At 42.6% G+C, this 19,258-nt stretch overlaps 3 protein-coding genes and 1 long non-coding RNA gene across 4 annotated transcripts; 1 reads left to right on the top strand and 3 right to left on the bottom strand.

Moving 5' to 3' along the window:
• Nucleotides 1-900: 900 nt before the first annotated feature.
• On the bottom strand, nt 901-3,589 carry LOC311272183 (uncharacterized protein). Its single transcript, XM_084378410.1, has 5 exons — nt 2,235-3,589; nt 1,812-1,973; nt 1,669-1,723; nt 1,471-1,565; nt 901-1,308 (listed from the first exon to the last, which is right to left on the bottom strand). Exons 1-5 carry the CDS (start codon nt 2,253-2,255, stop codon nt 1,111-1,113), a joined length of 531 nt encoding a protein of 176 aa, XP_084234536.1. The 5' UTR covers nt 2,256-3,589; the 3' UTR covers nt 901-1,110.
• LOC311272184 lies at nt 1,904-4,595 on the top strand. Its single transcript, XR_014624538.1, has 2 exons — nt 1,904-1,989; nt 2,097-4,595. It is a non-coding gene; the product is annotated as an uncharacterized lncRNA (long non-coding RNA).
• brox (BRO1 domain and CAAX motif containing) lies at nt 3,688-12,663 on the bottom strand. The gene is made up of 13 exons (XM_084378409.1): nt 12,581-12,663; nt 11,947-12,066; nt 10,624-10,730; nt 9,650-9,746; nt 9,157-9,252; nt 8,942-9,014; nt 8,480-8,585; nt 7,905-7,994; nt 7,483-7,568; nt 7,307-7,388; nt 6,362-6,512; nt 5,596-5,755; nt 3,688-5,470 (listed from the first exon to the last, which is right to left on the bottom strand). Exons 2-13 carry the CDS (start codon nt 12,045-12,047, stop codon nt 5,387-5,389), a joined length of 1,233 nt encoding a protein of 410 aa, XP_084234535.1. The 5' UTR covers nt 12,048-12,066; nt 12,581-12,663; the 3' UTR covers nt 3,688-5,386.
• Nucleotides 12,664-13,420: 757 nt separating this feature from the next.
• Nucleotides 13,421-16,843, bottom strand: LOC311272029 (alpha-1,6-mannosyl-glycoprotein 2-beta-N-acetylglucosaminyltransferase). The gene is made up of 2 exons (XM_084378106.1): nt 16,753-16,843; nt 13,421-16,657 (listed from the first exon to the last, which is right to left on the bottom strand). Exon 2 carries the CDS (start codon nt 16,402-16,404, stop codon nt 15,166-15,168), a length of 1,239 nt encoding a protein of 412 aa, XP_084234232.1. The 5' UTR covers nt 16,405-16,657; nt 16,753-16,843; the 3' UTR covers nt 13,421-15,165.
• Nucleotides 16,844-19,258: the final 2,415 nt, after the last annotated feature.

The following is a 19,258-nucleotide window of genomic DNA, read 5'->3' on the forward strand; positions in this document are numbered from 1 at the left end:
CACAGTCAGACTCACGCAGACAGGTAGCACAGACCCCAGGTGAAGAGCAGCAGTTCATGGACATTTACTCCACATTTCCTGCAGGTGTTGTACTTTTTAAAATGTCTGATGATGATGATGATGATGATGAGTCCTGTTATAAAATGGCTCCTGCTTTTCTTGTATCATAACGGAGCAACTGAACTCTGTGTTGCACTTGATAGTGGAAACTTTAGTGGTTATTTTTTACTGCACACGACGAGCAGGCCGACTCCGTCTGCTGATGTTATCCCCACCGTACACTTTATTAACAATAAGTCACGTTAACACGACCGCAGCTATAATCATTCATAGTAAACTAGGTTATTAGTGAGGACAGGGCCTGTGCTTGTTGAGGGGTGAAGGAGCGGATCATGCTGACGATACTTCCACAACTTGTAGAGTTTGACTCGTAGCTAACGTTAGCTTCGCACATTAGCTACCACATTAGCATGGCACACTAGCACGCTAGCTGACGTTAGCAAGGTACGTTCGTCCCGTAGCCAGGTGAGCTAACATAAAATGAGATGTTTCATGTTTGTTTACGTGTTTAAGGTGCACGCGGTGATATTCATATATCTATGTTGACAGCATTGGTGTAGCGGACGAGGTGGCCGAGTGGTTAAGGCGATGGACTGCTAATCCATTGTGCTCTGCACGCGTGGGTTCGAATCCCATCCTCGTCGATAAACTTTATGCTTTTTAACAGTCGATCATGTCTTTTTCAAACGGTGGTAAACGTTGAGTGGTAGTATATATATACATATATATATTTATGAATATATTAACCCCTCCTTGTGATATTGTGCAAACAGGAAACAGAAGCAATGCATTTCTTTTCAGCAGACCAGCTGTTCATGTATCCATGACAGGGTACTTTATTTTGGTAACAAAATGAAGAAAAGTCCTACACATATTTTTTTTATTTTTTACAGCAGTAGCCAAAGAAAGATATCTTTAAGTTTGTCGGTTTTTTCCACATAGCTCTGTTGTGACACAAACACAGCCCCACCATTCTCTCAGGAAGCGTTATAGTGCAAACAAAAGCTTTAACATCAGATCACTTCCCATGTTGCTTTTCTTCTTGTGGTTTTATTCCAAACAGTCCTCGTCTTCTTGATAGCCTCTGTTGTGACGTCCTTCGTTCCTGTCCATGTGTTTCTCATCACGGCTCTCAGGCGATCTGCAGTCTCCTGTGGCTCCGTACTGCGCTCCGTCCACTCCGTGAGAGAGGTGGAAGGTCTCCGCCTGTCCGTCCCTGAGATCGTCTGTGGCTTGGCTGCTTGTTGTCTGTGAGTGAGACAGAGGAAATGCAGAGTGAAGGGCAGCAACAACCATCCATAGTCCTGCCAGAGTAGCCGGCTATGAAGAGACTGAGCAGGTCCATCTGTCCTGTTGCTGAAGTCTCTGAGATGGCACTTGCAGGACTGTTGCTCCTGAGTTTCACATTACCTTGTGGTCACGGTGATATTGGTCTATGGCATACTGGTACTTGGCTGCCTTCAGTCCCAGTGCACCAGCTAGTCTCTCTCCAAGGAAATCACAAGCTAGTTTTGGAAACAACGACATAGTAACTCGGTGAGACTTTTCATCACAGCTACAATCAGACCTGCTGTTTAACTGGTATGCTTTGAATATCCCATTACGTACTCAGCAGGGAAATCCTCCCAACTAGAATGGCCACATTCTTGAATGAGAAGCTGACCTGAGGAGGAAGAGACAGAACATAAACAGAAACATAACGTACTTAAATGCTACTTAACATGACGTCCCTGCCTCAAACAGCGTCCCACCCTCTGTGCAGGTTCTCTGAAGGGAGGCCTGTCGGACGACTGCTCCTCGTCCTCCTCACTGTCTTCCTCCTCCAGAGTTTCACCGCTGGAGAAGTGGATGGTCCTCCTCTGTTTGGACACTGCAGGATCCCCAAACTCTGTTTCCTGGGTGTCTGGTGGTGTCTGACAGATCACACAGGTCTTTACATTAACTTTTGTTTGCGTTCTTTGTCATTTAGCCGACACGCTGTCGTTATATCACGTTCATCCAGCATGTTGACATTTTCTCTGCTTTTTTATACACAGGGTGCAACAGGCTCCACAGTGCAGATTTACCAATGTCTAACCACAAGCAGCTGTTAAAAGTTAACTTGCACTCTTGTTAGTGTTTCTGAACACGACCTAAGCTAACGTCTGTTTGTCTTTCATCATTATCACACTTACTTCCTGGTGGCTGTTGTTCATTCTGCAGTAACTACGAGTCCTTGTTCGCAAAAACACCGTCGGCTCTTCCTCATGTCACGGCTGTACTGTGTGTGCATCCACGTTGCCTCTGCTATGTGGAGAAAAACAACTACAGGATACAGGATCAGTCCTGAAACCTGAGACAGCCAAACACAGCAGTGCACACCTCGGTTGCAGAGCTGCCACTGTAATGCAGTCAGTTTCATTCTTGGGCTGGATGGGCTGGGCTTAGCCTGTCACAGTGTGCACGTCAGGTTTACTGCCACCTGGTTAAACGTTAATGTTTCCAATGTTCCCCTTATATTTGTCCCTCCGGTTAAACATTTGTTATCACAGTTCATCACATCTACATATTACATGTCTGCTTGTTGCAGCACCTCACCTCCTGCTAAAGTGAGTGAAATATTCAAATACGAGAAACCACTTTGCTGGATGTTTTCCTTCAACTCAGTCTGGCATAATGTCTTGACTAAGATGTAAAATTGATTTTGAATGACGCAACATTAGTGCTTGAGTAAAAGTAAAGATGTCATGTTAAAATGTTTTCTTTAAAGTCACCCATGTGAATTTAAAGTTATCAAACACAGTCGAGTGAAACCATCAGGTTTTGGCTACAACATGTAGAAAAGTGGAAGAATAAACTGCCAGATAATGAAAAATACTCAAGGAAAGTACCAGTACCTCAAATCTACAGTACTTGAATAATGTATTCAGTTACATTCTGCGTCAGACAACCACAAAGTGGAGCCCAGCCAGCTCAGACGAGCACATAAATAACATGGACACAACGGTTTGGCAATCACACAATCATCATTATGTGGTCGTGTCCGAATCACAGCAACCTTTAGGAGAACGTGGTGTTTGATCATGAGATCCCAGAGGACTCCCTCTAGTCTCTGGGTTATCTTGGTGTTACTGAAACACACACACACAAACAAACTGGATAAATGAGAACAGACGCGTTGAAATGTACAACTGTGATAAAAATGCACCGCACAAGAACAGAAACATTTGCATTTAAATTTGTTTTCAGTTTTAAGGGTTTGACAACACGAGTTTAATGGACCGAGTGTTCAGAGTTTAATATCCTGCTCTCATAGCGACGGGGGACGAATTTTAAAGAGTGATCAATAGGAAACAGCAAGTTTGAAAAGTGCTGGTATGTTAGTAGCGTGTGGCACATACTTCATAGATTTAGTGTGGATTTAGGACGCGCCACACGTCTTTGAAGCCGAGATAACCCTGATTACATCACCAGAGCTATTTTCTGAGCCGCAGAAGACGATACACACTCACAGGCTAACTTCTGCTAACCATGACCAGCAACCTCTAACACGGTATCTTTAAAATAACAGTAGATAGGATGATACGTACTGTATCTTACTAAACATTGAATAATCACGTTGAGTCATATCAGCACGAGACAGACAGATGCAGTTTTACGGATGATTTAATAGAGTTTGAAATACATTTTACATGAAGGACACCATTGGAGGAGTTGTGAGCTACAGTAGTGTGCACTGTAACGGTGATCTCACACCCCTTTAATAAACATTAGCCTTGAAAAGAAATAATAAAGGACTTAGCCTGGGTCTGTTTTCTGTATCGTTCAACTCACTGTTCCAGGTATAATAATAAACAATGGTTAAACTTCATGACCATTATAATCCCATTAGACTGAAAGCCCCGCATGAGTGAGTATTAAGAGCAAATGTGTTGTGCTATAATGAACTTTAGTGAGAAAATTAGCTTTTTTACTACTGTTGGAGTCTAGCCCAGGTAAGCTAATATACATGTAGGGGCATAAGTGACTACATGTGAGCAGTATATTACAGTTTATACACGTTTCCAGCAATCGATAGTTATGCTTTAACCAACACTTATTTTAAAAGTGGGAGAGTTTTGACAATATGAGCAACTTGTGTGAGCAGCACGTCAAAGAGTTTCAGACACGCACCGCAATCTGAGAACGCTGCCCTGATCTTTGTCTTTAAGGAAGGGGATAACACTCAGCAGATGTACAGCACATACATTGTGTCAACTACCGACAGCAGCACTCTCTCCACACCTTGTGTCTCTGCTGTGTCCACTGAATCATAACAAAAAAAAAAAGAAAATCATTAACAGCAAAAACATGATTGGAGTTACACAGACCTGTATACTGTCTTAAGTGTTTTTACGTCGTCAACTAAAATATCATGACATAAGAATAGAAATAAATTAAGAACTACTTCAATCAGGGATATATTACACGATCCCTAAACATGGTGAAGAATGATTCAGCCTCATCCAGTAATAAGGTTTTTTTAAATGAATAGTAGAAGTAAAAAAAAAACATAACAGCTACATGTCATGCACCAAAAGAACTACAGTACAAACATCATGTGATCTAAATCAAATATTGATTGTAAACTGCTACAGCTAAAACAAACCAAGTGCACCAGCGATGACACGCAGTCCTGTTCATTTCGTCTGTCCGTGTGTTTCACGAGGACGTGATTAAATCTCATCTTACCATAATATACAGGCTGATTGTGGGAATGCAATTTGCGACATTGGTAAATATTCAATATAAAAATGTGTCGTTTTATCATTTCACTTCTTTTTGTTCATCCTGAGGCCATTTTTCAGCGTGTTAACAGGCCAGTTTCTATGTTTTTGAGTCATTAATCTATAATCCAGTGCCAAAAAGCTCATATAACAGATACTTGTGTGCTGGGCCACAGTGAACACGTTTACATTGCAGCCAAAGGCACCATTCATAGTACTGCGTCACCCATAAGGCTTATTTATAATCGATCTTGAAATGACCTCATGTGAAGGCCTAATTTGAGGTCATCCTTCAGCTGACATGTAGTTGCTAACGATAACCTGAAAGACCTCCGTTCAGATGTTCAGGCTGACCTCATGAGAAGCTGTTCACAGGGTGCGAGCGGCTCTGGCTTAGATGAGCGGACGATGGCTGTCATACCCAAATACAATACGAATGTTTCAGCATAAATGTAAAACACCATGGATTAATATTAGAAAAAAAATATACATTTTTGCTATGGAGATTTACATGGAAAGAAATATGGAAGCCATCATTACAATAGATGGCAGTGAAGCATGAGGCTGAGGGGGGAATGTGTTTAGGAGATAACGCAGCCTGTGTCCTTCTGAGGCTTCAAGTCTGGCTCCTTCACCGGTTTCACCTCCTCCTCCTTGGGTTTGGCCTGCAGTTGAAGCAACAATAACAGATGAAGCAGCTGCCTCGGACATAGTTTAAACTATTATGATTACAAATTTAATGACGTCACCCCGCCCTCGTTGGAATGAACTTTGAGCTGAGCCGCAGTACCTTGTCATTTTTGGCTCCCTTGGTCAGGTCAAAAGTGGCGTAGACCTCGGCGGAGCACTGCTCGCTGAGAGGCGGCAGCTCGAAGGGGACCGGCTCAGCCAGGCCATAACTCGCCTTCAACTCCAGCTGGGGCGCCTCAGCTGGGACCTTGTGGAAGTATCTGAGGAAAAATGTCCAAAGCTGCAATTTAGTCGGGGGAGACGTGTCCCTAAACCATCAGTGCAATATCACAGAGGCTTTAGATACAGTATGTAGAGGCAACTGGACAGTGTGCACACTGCTGATGTGCACCGTGAAACAAGGAGACAAGCTTTATATGACAAAAGGCTGCAGGCTTGGTGGAAACTGGGCTGCTGTTAGTGACGGTTACAACAAGCAGCTGTTGCAAAAGTAAACACACAAATAGCTTTTATGGACGGCAGCTAACAGCTACATACTGGTAGCTATGGTGGAAAGCAGATGTGTCGACAGAAAGACAGTGATGGTTAGCTGACACTGATCAGAACATCTGATTTGTTGGAAGCTGCCTCGTGTTAAAACGATCAGTTTCTGTTCAAAAACAAATTCACCGAGTGTATTTCTTCCTGCTGAGACGGAGAAGTTTGAAGTTTATAAGTGCCATCAGTTGTCCACTGCCCTTGTTGCCATCAATAGAAGTAAAGATTATAACTGTGGGGATTTTCTTGCAGGTATGAACACAAATACAGTATATGTGCAGTGTCTGTGTGTCCATGCATGTGTGCACATGTCTGCTTGACTGACTCACATGAAGCCATTTTCTCTTTGGCACTTCTCCAGTGTGTTTTTAATGACGCCGCCCAGTTTGAGGAAGAACAACTGCTCCGATGGCTTGGCTGTGGTGCCCGGGCCTTTGGTCTGACGATACTCTTTACACAGCGCCTCTGCACGGGAGTAGCCTGAACAGAGAGCTCTTCATGTTAATACAAAACAAATCCAGGTGGTAAAGCGAGGGGGAAATGTGACTCCTGAGTACTCAGCAACAAACAGGACACAAACAGACAGGAAGCACCTGTGTCAAGACATGTATGCAAATACACTGTTTGTTATGCATCAACTGAACCCAAATAAGCATATATATAAATATATTCTGTACAGTAGTACTCACACATTACTGTATACTTTTAACTTTAACCTTCATATGCGCTGCGCTTTTCACAGATTTATCAGATTCATGCTGTGTGAGGCTAATTACAAACTACTTTACTTAACGTGAAGCACACTTGTACAACATGTATGTCACATTAAGTTTATCTGAATGACAGTGACAAGACACTCACTGGAGTTATAATCATCAGTCATCTACTGCAGGTAATACACTGAGTAGGGACAAGGACCTCATACATCCCCACACCAAGACCCAAACATCACTTTAAGAGGCCACGCTCTGTAAAGACTGAAATTCATCGTTCAAGTTTCTGTCTGTATATTTTTGATCCAGCAGATTTGGTCACATTTTCAGAAGACCTACAATAAATGTATTACTGAACCAAACTTCATGGATGTTTTTGTGACAAAGTAGTTTGTGTTCCACTCATTCATCACAGAAACATGAGAGCTGTAGTAATCACTGGAAACTGAAGTCTGACATGGTTTGTGTGACCTTTTGACCCCGACTGTACACCAATACAGGCTATATAAACAAGAAAAACATTAATAGATGAAAAATGTTCAATAAAAGAAAAAGACTTACACTTTTCTGCCTCCTGGAGAGATCGTATAGCCTCACCACACTTGTCAGTGGCCAGCAGTGTCTGTCCATGGTAGCAGTACGCCTGCAAACACAACAAAGTATAGTCGTATGCTCAGTGAGGTTCCTTTACATTAATAAAAGTAGTGTGAGCTGCATTATGATATGCATCAACTTACATAAGCCATGTAAAAGTGCTGCTTCAGCTGAAGATACTTCCTCCACTTGCTACTGCACTCCGGCTCCAAGGTGTTCAATGTGTGGTCTGCAGACAGACATACTGGTCTTTAGTAGTCTGATCTAGAACGGTTAAGGTCCCTGATGAGTGCACCCCAACTCTAACTGCTCTCTGTGCCCCTTTTACATGAATGCAGGAGTTTGACAAAACTCAGCAGCAGACTGAGTAGAGTCATAACTCCTAACTTGTACTCTTCACATATGAACTACTGTGGTGCGTGCATCACTGATCAAGGCCTCCCATGGCAGGTTCACACAGGGCGTAGTACCCCTCCCGATATTCAACAGTATTTTACACAAAACATTTGAGGAAAGAAATGTACTGCAGCACTGTAAAACTTCCACAGACGTCTCCAGCACTGACCCGCTTTCTGATAGAAGTTTGCCGTCTCAAATGAGAGCGCTGCGATGAGTGTGGCGTTGTGCTTCAGTTCAATCGCTCTGGCAATCGTCACTGTTAAAAAGAGAAATACATCAGGAATTAACAAGCGGATACAAATTCATACAATGTTGATATGATGATATGATGATATGATTTACAGTGTGGCTTTAAGGCTTTGTACACTGGTTATAGGTTATATATCACAACACTACTAAGTTAGTAAATTATTTTGTTTCAGAAACACTTTCTTACTTTATACAACCAGCAGTTTTCAGATTGTATTATTGTGAGTCACAGTATGATACGATCAGTAAGATCAACTTTACTGCCTCTCTATATTGTCTTGTTTTATTGTCTTGGATTCGGTCTGCAAGCATTGACACACACAGGCTTTATTAAACAATGATATGAAATGAAGAAAAATACACCTGTGCAGCCAGACCATGTGCAGCTCAGAAAGTATAAACTAAACAGAAATTCAGATTAAAACTTCAACAACAGACACAAAAATAGCTTCATTGTGGCCAGTGCAGGGTCTAAGCGTGGAGCTACTTCACCTTCTTGGGCCTCTGCCTGGCACTGGATGATGTAAGCATCAATCACTCTGGGCTCCAGGTCTCGGCCCTTCTCAGCCGGGGTGATGAGACGAGGGATGTGGACCTCCTGTAGAAAACATGCAAGGTGCAATTTAATGTTATTAATCCATGCTTTTCATAGCTCTTTCTTTGTTTTTGAGAGACTGAGGCTTGTCTTCTGTGTGATATCAAATAAAGCGACAAGAAGTGTTGTGTGTAGCTTCTGGATGTCTAGATTTTTGGGGGGTTTTGTGTAGGATTTGAAAACAGATTTATGGATATTTATTCCCAAAGTTTAGGTCAAACTGCATCTAAAAGTATGTTTGTATCGTGTGTGGTGATGACAGAGCAATGACTCCAGAGGAAGAAAAACAGAGTTTTGACACACCTGTCCCTTTCACCTCACTAAAGTCTTGTCTGGACGTGTCTGTAGATGTATCTTACCTTGAGGTCTTTGAAAATACCCGCAGCAACTTTCAGACTCCGGTGGACATCTTTAGCTTCAGGCTCTGTTATGCTATTGAACAGGCAAACACAGAAGTAACAAATATTAAGTACAGTAACAAAGAAATGTCAAATTGAAAAACTAATCTAGGATTAAACTATAAATAACTCGCTTCACATGAGTGAATACACAAACAAAGACAAGAAGCACATACTTTTCTTTCCCTGCTAGTCTCGAGGCAAACTTGGTGTACCAGACGGCTACATTGAAGGCCATGGAGACCAGTTCAAAGACTGCATCCTGCTGGGCACTGGGAGGAGAGCATGGAGAGTTACGTGTACAGACCGGTATAAGCACAGAAGTCAACAATGATAGGATTAACATTTAGGGAAACGAGAATGATCAGAAAGTCTGTGTATGGCTTAAGACCCGATGAAAGAGTAGATAAGCCTGATGTTTACGTGCGTGTTCTCTGGATTGCCACTGAAGGCATTAGGAAAAATAAAAGCAACCAAGTTGCAGCACTCTAATCCAAACAAAACATATTTTGAAGAAGTGGTTAATGGCTTCCTGGAAAGCACTTTAAAAAGCCGACTTCCCTCCTCCTTAAATCCCACCAGCCACATAACAGTGTCGTGCAACCATGAAAAGTTAATACAATCCCACAACTTACAATGAGAATGGAAGTGTTCAGTCTGAGTTTCTACCTTGGTGTGTTTCCTTGTAAGGTGTCGGTCCACTTGAAGTTCTGGATGAACCTCATCTTGTTCTCCTGTGTAGTTCCATCCAAAGATGAGATAAAGCCTATCATAAACCAAAACATCAAAGCAGCTGGTTAGACGCAAAGCAAAATCAAAAAACTGCCATGTTAGAAGGCACACAAAGAGAAACACAATAATAATTGTTAATTAACATTAAATGTCGAACATTTTATCGAACTATTTCCTTATTTCCATCGACGACGTGTCTATCCTCTATATATACTGCTATCGTTATCTCGCCCAGGCCTAAAGGAAACGTTTAAAATGACTGAAAGCTGCCTCTCTAATCATTACAGCAGAGTGCCCGTGAAGGCGCATCACAGTATCTGAATAATGCCCCTTTAAATAGCAGGAAAAATACTGCACCACTGACTTTAGACCAGCTTTTTGTTTGTCTATGGCGCAGTCACTTCTGGTTTCACCTTAACATAGAAACATACAACAATACTCCTGACCACATCTCATTTTAAGACCAACATGCCCAGGGGCGCAGGTATGTTTGCTACCTACACAACCTGGGCGCTGGGCAAGAAAATGACAACTGTTGTGGTCGGGTACTAGAAATGACGCTTGTGCGCAGCTTCTTGCCGGGCGTAAGATGGGGCCCAATGTATTTTCAGCTGCACCATTACATCAAATGTAAAGAACACAGATGTTTTACTCATATTTCTTCAAAATTGAGCGAGCCCTATTTTGTATCTTGGCAATTGTTTGACTGAGCAGCACGCTTGAATAAACTCGTAGATGGTTGGTTGTATCTTCAGGGGTTAAAACTGGCTGTGAAAGTTAACGTGATAATAATGCGTTAATGTCAACGCACGTTCTGTGATTATGACCCTCGCCCGCTCTGTAGTTTAGCCCTAATTAAAACCTTAACAAGACAGACAGAGGAACAGATATTTGCTGCAGTGTAGACAAACCTTGTAGGAGAGAGAAGTATGCATCTGTGGCATTTTTCATGATCTCAGGGTTGCAGGTGACATCAGTGAACATCTCCAGCAGCCTTGCCCTGGTTGTCCTCAGGTCACTGAATGGGAAAAAAAGCCATCAATTGGTGCTCATAAAATATACTTAATGAAGTCATAATCAGCTTTTTGTGTTTCTGCCTTTCCTTTATTGTGTTATGAAGCATTTGTGTGTATGTAAAAGTTCACGCCAAAGATAGTTACTCTCTCCCACAGAAAACACTGCTGCACTGCCTGAAACACCTGGTCTGGAGTCGAGCCTTTACTTCTGTGACTTATGTGCGTCACGATGTAACAGGCGTTATAGAAATATATATTTATCATAAAATATACATGGCTGTACCGCAGGATGCTGGATCGGCCACATCAAACTTTATCAGGTACCTGAAAACACGCCCGGATAACTCCGTCATGTGAAAGTTAACCTCAGCGCCTGCTACACAAGTTTAACACAAACATTTCTTTCAGGGAATAAAAATCAGCTGATGTTTACTGTTAAACAACAAAGACAATTGTATCCACAAAAATGTTCTGTTCTGTAAGAAAAGGACTTCAGATAGCAAATAACTCCAATGATATTTCATCATGAGTTTTATATTCATCCAAGGAATCATGTGTCCGAAAGAAAGCTGCCAATTTTCCCCAATGATAGTGATCTCTTTTTGTTCATGTTTTAATATCACCAGTTTATGTACTTGCATTATATTTCAGATCATTTGGCAGCACTAGTGTTTTGCATTTAGCTGCTGTAGGTGTGTATTTATATTGCAAAGCAAAATACAGTTCCTCATTTTAAAAGAAAGCTTTCGTTGTGTGTATTGTTTTCATATTGCATTGCCTGTTCAAAGTGATCATATACCAAACAACTCATCAGTGTTGATAACACTCTGCTGATAGATGAAGGAGTGAAGTGATGATAACACAGTTCATGCCTTCAATTCCTCAGATATAACTATGCAGAGCTCTAAGCAGAGCGGATGGCGTGCAGCAGATGACAGATCGCTCATTGCAACCGCAAGAGACTTGAGACTTGACTTGGACTTGATATGTGAGCACAACATGACCTCTTTAACTCAGAGTCTACACGTCCAACACGACACTGCCATCCTGTAAGTTAAAGAGGTGACTGTGATCCAACCACAGCACCGGTAACATGCTGTAAGAGTGTTTCAGGAGACATCACAGAGGCAGTGTCATTTCTGTTCAGTCATGGTCACACTCACAGTTCAATCTGATAACAGTGTTCTCAGTGTATGAAGGGTTGATAAGAGGACATACTTGCATATCTTGTTGGCTGCAGGGCTCCCTGCCACTCCATAGAAATTAAAGGACACAGGCGCTGTTGCCTTCAGCGGGTTTCTGTGAAACCAATGTGCCATCCTGTGGATGAGGACACACCTAGAGAGGGTGGGAAATAAAAGATGACAAGCGGTTCATGAATGCGCTCCGCTTCTGGTAACACATTGTGGATACAGTGAAACGGGAGAGCTCCCAGATAGCTAATTCATTTTAATACGCTGGCTATTCATTAAGTGGGCAGCACTAGTTAGCTTTACGTGTCTTCTGGCTAACCCATTTAACGTTACCGATACGGTGGCTACAACTCGCTAGCGGCCGCGTTAGCACTCTCACAGGGCACTATTCACTCACATCCAACAATTATCATGCCGAGGGAAACAACACAACACCTCAGACGTCGCTTTAAACTGTCGTGAAGGGTGTTTTTGATAATAATGTGTGTGTCTGTTTGAGACACAAGTCCATTACGTAAGCTACGGAGAGCTAACGGCTAACGCTAGCTACATCCAAGAACGTAAACATGATTAATAGAAGCGACGTGACAGCCGATTTATTATACTGATAAATATGTAAGTGAGAATTGTTTGAATGCAGCATAAGTTTAGCTGTTTACCTGTCGTCCCGGCGCTGTAGAGGCGAGGTTTGATAGTCCTTATGGAAAGTGTGAGAGTGACAACAACTTACTTCCGGAAATAAACACAGAGCAGAAGTTGACCAATGAGAGCACAGGATTCAGTCACATGACGTGTGCCCGGAAAATGCCCCAGCTCCTCCTTCAGCCCCAACAACATGACGTCATCATGCTGTCAGAGGAGTCTGGTGTAGTGGAGTTAGTTATATCCGACCAGTTAATGCTTTATATGACTGGCCCTGCAATTTTCTCATTACAGGGTCTTTAAAAGTATTAAAAAAGTCTTAAATGCCATTTTCAGAGGTATTAATTTTAATAGTTTGTTTTCAATATGTATATTTATCCAAATAGATAAAGTGACCACGAGTTGTTGACATAAATTCCCCTTCTTAACTCCTCATATGGTTAATCACTATCAGAATCAGATAGCTTTTTTGCTAAGTAAGTTTACACATACGAGGAATTTGCTGTGCGTATGAGGTCTTAAAACATATTAAATTAACTATATATATAAATAAAAAAATAAATCTCCAGGGTGAGAAGGAGATTTAAAAAAATAAAATAATAATAATAATAATAATAATAATAATAATATATACATATATTCCCTGCATTATTGACTTGAATGTTTCTTGGAAATAACTATATCATTTGGTTTATTAATTATAGGAGAAAACACAAAACAATGTTCTGAGTTACTGAAGTGTCTTCTGTACTTTCAGTTAACCTGCTGCATGATGACGTATATATAGCTACATTTGTTCATAACTATTAAAAAAGGGACATGTAAAGGTCATTTTCTATCCATGATGAGACAAACAATGAAAATCCAGCCTTTTATTTGTTCCCATTTGGCAAACATTTGGTGAACAATGAACAGCTTTTTCAAGTGATTATCAGAAACAAACATGAAAACAAGCAACAACAAAAAAAAAAAAGAAGTTGGTCTCATTCTCAACAACTGTACATCTTACCAACAAAGGAACATTAATGGTCCTTAAGAATTGATTCTACTTTTCAACATCAAATAGGCGATAATTGATTTCATTATCACATTAATTTCATATTTCATGGCCAGGAATCTCCATAAGGCACATTAAAGTGTACTAATCAGGTTAAACAACTTATTTGGAGCCACTTTCACCTTCCAAAGTTATGCAATCAATTCACCTGACTGTACTGTACAATGAAGATTGTTGTGAAATTAACATTCACATTTCATTTTCCCTCAACATCCCGTGAATATAGAGACTGAAAATATCAGATATCAGAAAATATATATCAGGGGAGCAAAAAAATCCCCACTGACAAATGCATACAAGTACTTGGTCAACAAAATCATCTTTGTGCACCTTTAAAAAATTCTTTTAAACAAGCTTAGGCACAAAGGCACAACCAGAAGGCACTTTTGGTCAGCTTTAAGGCAATATCAACATGCAGCATCAATATGTACTATAGCGTCAGTGGGATTTGGTTTTTCACTAACAATTGTCGGAATGCCAGAAAAGGAAACATCTGTCTTTCCTTCTAATAAAAATGCAGCGCAGTTCATTCTGTTCTCGTTCGGATGCCATATCCCAAAATAGATTCTAACAAAGAAGGTGCAAGTGTGGAAATGCAAAATGACAGCTGAGCCTCATGTTTGCAGAACGAACACAAGACTCCAAAGGGTCACTTTTTGATAGCGGGCAAATATACAGTCACAAACAGAAATCAATGTCAAGCCAGTGCTCCTAGCTGCAACCAGCGATCAATAGAGTGGGGGAGTAAAAGACTAAGTACGTGTTGTCAGTTGATCTCAGCCATAAAAACAAAGACCTCTTGTTATAACGGACGGAAACTGAAAGTTACACTCAGTAACGCTAATTCCATTATCTGCATGATTTCATTTTGACATTTCAGTCGACTTTAAAGAAACTGTTGCTTTCTCATCTACAACTTTCCCACATATGTAAGATTGTCATTTTAAGTCGACCTAAACATCTGCTCATCACATGCGTCTTTTTCTCGTTGCACTTAAAATCGTACCGTAAAAAGCACATGTCAAAAGAAAAAAACCATTGCAGCTGAATTGTTCATTAATATTTCAGAAATGAACACGTTGAACTTGTTAATCAACCTTCTGTGCAGTGTTCTCAGCCAAGAAAACACATTTGCAATTAAAACTGCAGATCAGTGTGTGAACATCACTGCACACTATAGTTTACACGTGTTCCTCTACGACTGTGCAGTAAATCTAATCTACTGTAAGAGCCCAGAGATACACAAACCTGGGACAGGAAATTCAACAGCATTGAGTGAGCTTTCATACATTACACACAACACAAGTCTTTGGCAACTGTGCAACTTTGGTGATTAAAAAAAAGAAAGATTTATAAAACACATCTACTTGTGTACATGCGTCGTGCTCGGACCTGATTTGGTCCTACTTTTTGGAAGACATCTCTGAAAGGCAACATTAACACATTCAAAGCGAAAACGCAACTCACTGCAGCCTCTGACCCTGAAAAGTTGTGTATGAATGGCACATCTGCAGAATACCGCTGAACATTTGACCCAGAGAAAAGTTACAGTTTGGCGTAGTTTTTGCACAGACTATGGTCTCGAATGTCTCCCCACCCTCCGTTCTTCATGTGTGCCTTGTGCTCCACTGCTTCCGCACCATTCAGAACGAGAGATGGAGGGAAGAGGCTGTCCTTGGCCGTCTGAAGGCCCTCCTCCACCTTCTGTGAAGCCCATTCTGGCCTGCAGTTTTCCTTCTGGTGAAGACCACAGTCTCCTGTGTGGAGAACCCTGGTGCCCTGCGCCACAAGCACTTTGAGGGGTTTTGATACGCAGCCGCCCGAGAGGTGCTGCAGAGTCCAGTCCCAGTTATAGTCATCGTAGGTGCAGAATTCGACGTTGCAGCCCATCAGCTTGTAGTACACCTCCCTGGAGATGGCCATGCCTATGTTGTGTTTAGTGGACATCCACCCAGCGGTCAGCACCTTATTGGACAGTCTGGTAAAATCAGCCAGGCCATTGTGATTACCCAAAGCCAGCATGTCACAATCCGGACAGCTGCTCTTCCTGAACCCGATCATGGATTTATAAAAGTGGTAAAAGTCAGGTAGGATGTAGTTGTCCTCCTCCAGAAAGATCACAAAGCCGCTGTATCCCTGCATCGCCTGCACTCGCTCCCACACGAAGTGCAGTTTCCACCACCAGTGGTGTTTGGTCTGAGTGATGAAGGCCTCCCGGTAGTGCCCGTAGGAGTCCGGGTGCTCTGCGTTGAGGCATCCTGCTTTAAGAGCGCCGTCCTTGGACATGTCTCGAGGGCAGTCTCGTGAATCCTGCCCGGGAAACTCACCAGGATACAGCTGAGTGCTGAAGGGGAAATAGATCTGCAGCACTTTGCAGAAAGTTATCCCTTGTACAATGGCGTTTATTTCCTCTGAAAAGTAGTCATGGCTGAAGATGAGGAGGAAGCTGTGGACCTCAGCAGCTTTCTCCAGGGACCTGATGAGCAGTCTGAGGTATTCAGGCCTGTTGTGGACCTGCACGACCAGCACCAGCTGAGGCTCCCCTGGGAACTTGTCCGCGTTGAGTACACACTGCTTGTAGTTGGCATTGTAAACGGACCGGGCCAGCTCTGCCTGCGAGCCGAACACAAACTTCACCGTGTCGCCAGGACGCGCGGCCGGATTTCCCTGAATGACGTCATTATCGGTAACCAACAACACGCGCGTCGACACCAGGAGCGTCACGACCACGAAGGAAACACCCAGCAGCGCCAGCAGATTCTTCTTGTGCAGCCGGAACCTCATTTTGTCGGCGTGGAGACGGTGGAGACGACAACAGCGGCGGCGGGCATTCACCTCCTCGCGCGCGTCTTCATGATAAACTTGTTGAGTCCTCGCGCGGTGACGCTCCAGCTCCTGTTCACGCAGCCCGACGTCGCGCGACGCTGCGCTTCACCCAGATGTCAGACGGCTCCTGGTGGCTGCGCCTCCTCTGGTGGACTCCGTGTTTCCTCCTGAGCACCGTGTCATCCACTGAGCCGTCGCCTGTCGGTGTCACCTGTAAACAAGCACAGCGAGGCGCAGTGAGGCGCGAGGCGCGAGCTGTGCGCTGATTCAGCGGCGAAACACGCAAACTGTGTGAATCCAACTCACCTCAGACTGCTGTCAACGCGCGGCACCAGGAAGAGGATGATCGGACCGTGATACATGTTGGCTACAACTTATTGACTGCTGACGTGTAAGATCCAGCCAACGGGGAGAGACCGAGCCGCTGCTCCACCAATCAGCGTCCAGCCCTCAGCTGCGTAATATGAGAAGGACATGTAGTGAACAGTAGGAAGTTACTTCACCTCAGGAACCTGACGGAGCACTGCTCTGTAGTACAAGTACCTCTTCCTTTACTGAAGTCAAAGTACTGGTGCCACACTGTGAAACACTACAAGTAAAAGTACTGCATTCAAAACTTTACTGAAGTAAAAGTACTGGTACCACACTGTGAAACACTACAAGTAAAAGTACTGCATTCAAAACTTTACTGAAGTAAAAGTACTAGTACCACACTGTGAAACACTGCAAGTAAAAGTACTGCATTCAAAACTTTACTGAAGTAAAAGTACAAGTACCACACTGTGAAAAACTGCAAGTAAAAGTACTGCATCCAAAACTTTACTGAAGTAAAAGTACTCATACCACACTGTGAAAAACTGCAAGTAAAAGTACTGCATTCAAAACTTTACTGAAGTCAAAGTACTCATACCACACTGTGAAACACTGCAAGTAAAAGTACTGCATTCAAAACTTTACTGAAGTCAAAGTACTCATACCACACTGTGAAACACTACAAGTAAAAGTACTGCATTCAAAACTTTACTTGAGTAAAAGTTCTAGTACCACACTGTGAAACTGAAAGTACTAGTACCACTCAGTATGATCACAGTACTCTCAGCACAGACCGGACAGTTTATCCGTCAGCTGATCACACATCTGGAGATTCGTGGGTGTAACTGGACCTGGAGAGGATGAAAAGCAGCTAAAGCTGTCAGACAAACCTCTCTTTCTTTCTTTCTTTCTTTCTTTCTTTCTTTGTTCATTTTCTTCCACCCTGTTTTTGGAGGTTGGTGTGAAGAAAGGTTGAACTTTTTCTCTATTTGAAAAAAAAAAAAAAAATGTAAACAGAACTTTGCAGTTTGTGTGATCCGGCGCCCCCCACTGTTCTCGAGTGGAACGGCCTGTTGTAAATACGAATCCTGTAACAATATGTCAGACAAACTGTGAAATCATTACGTCATCACAACGTCTCACTGACGCTTCGTGGTGCAGAAACAAGTGTCTGTGGCAGAGACGCCGTTCACCCCATTACAACACATCAACATGATGTTGGAGCCGTCAGGGAGACTCTTCTTAGAGAATCGTTTAGGGGCATTTTGTCGTAACCTGAAATGTTTTTTAAACCTAAACCTTTCAGTGCTTCATAAACCAACAGCAGGATGTTGAATCTGTTCTTTGACAGACGGGACGCCGGTGTGAAGATCTGAGAACTGGTCTGATGTCGTTCAACAGACTCTAGTCCCCTTATAATTATATCACATTGAATTTTCCCTCTGGTGACCTTCTCAAGAATTTACAGATGAATGCCGGACCCTTTATCAGGAAATTAGTCAGAAACAATGGGGATTGTGGAAAGTTATTTTCCACCCGTGCTTTTAGGCTTCAGATAGGATTCCCAGTTTTGACCCGTAGCTGCACTGTTGTGTTTAAAAGATGAGTATCTTCGAAGGGAAGTATCCTGGACGGCTCAGTGCTCAGGAGCTAAATCTCTTCCACCCCCCACTTCCGGTTACCTGTTCAGGTTTGGCTGGTTGAAGTGGATTCGGTTTTGTTGTAAGACATCTCACCTGGATACACAACAAAAGGGTGTGGGCATAATACCTGAAGCTACAAGACTGGGGAACTTGATAGCCCTGCTAGGAGGGGACTGTGCACCAGGAGATGGAACCAGAGATGCCGAGGCCGGTGTTACATACTGGGACAGGATTCGGCTTGAATAGGACGCTGTTGTGTTGGAGAATACCTGTTCTATTTGATAACTCGTGTGTAAGGACTCATACAAAGTCAAATGGTTTGTTTTATACCTTTAAACAGCTAGACGGTTGTAGGAGCACGAGGTGTGGATGTGCTCCTTCACCCAGTGACATCAGAATGTATATATCATAATATAATGACAGAAATCCAGTGAAGCAAATACTCAGGATGTACTAATGACTCATCCCTCTTGTGTTTAAACTAGTCTACAATTAAGAAAAGCCTCAGAAAACAGTCAAAACTGAGCACAATTATATCTTTAAGGTTAAACACGGTCCAAAAAGATTGCATGACTTCTTAGTTAACTGACATCGTGACACTACGTCAGTGATAGATAACTGTGTTTTATAAATTGACTTGGAAAAGATAAAGATATGACAAATGACTAATGACTACTGAATACTTCAGTATGATGCTCGTGATCATCCCAGGCTAAGGGAGCTGTTAGCCCTGAGCTAAGGGAGCTGTTAGCCCTGAGCTAAGGGAGCTGTTAGCCCTGAGCTAAGAAACCATTCACACTGGCACATTTCAGGGTGAGCTAACCCCGACTTCAGCCTCAGGCTTGCTCCCAAACTGG

Source organism: Pagrus pagrus, assembly GCF_965226575.1.
Source record: "Pagrus pagrus genome assembly, chromosome: 16".
In the NCBI taxonomy this organism is placed as follows: Eukaryota; Metazoa; Chordata; class Actinopteri; order Spariformes; family Sparidae; genus Pagrus; species Pagrus pagrus.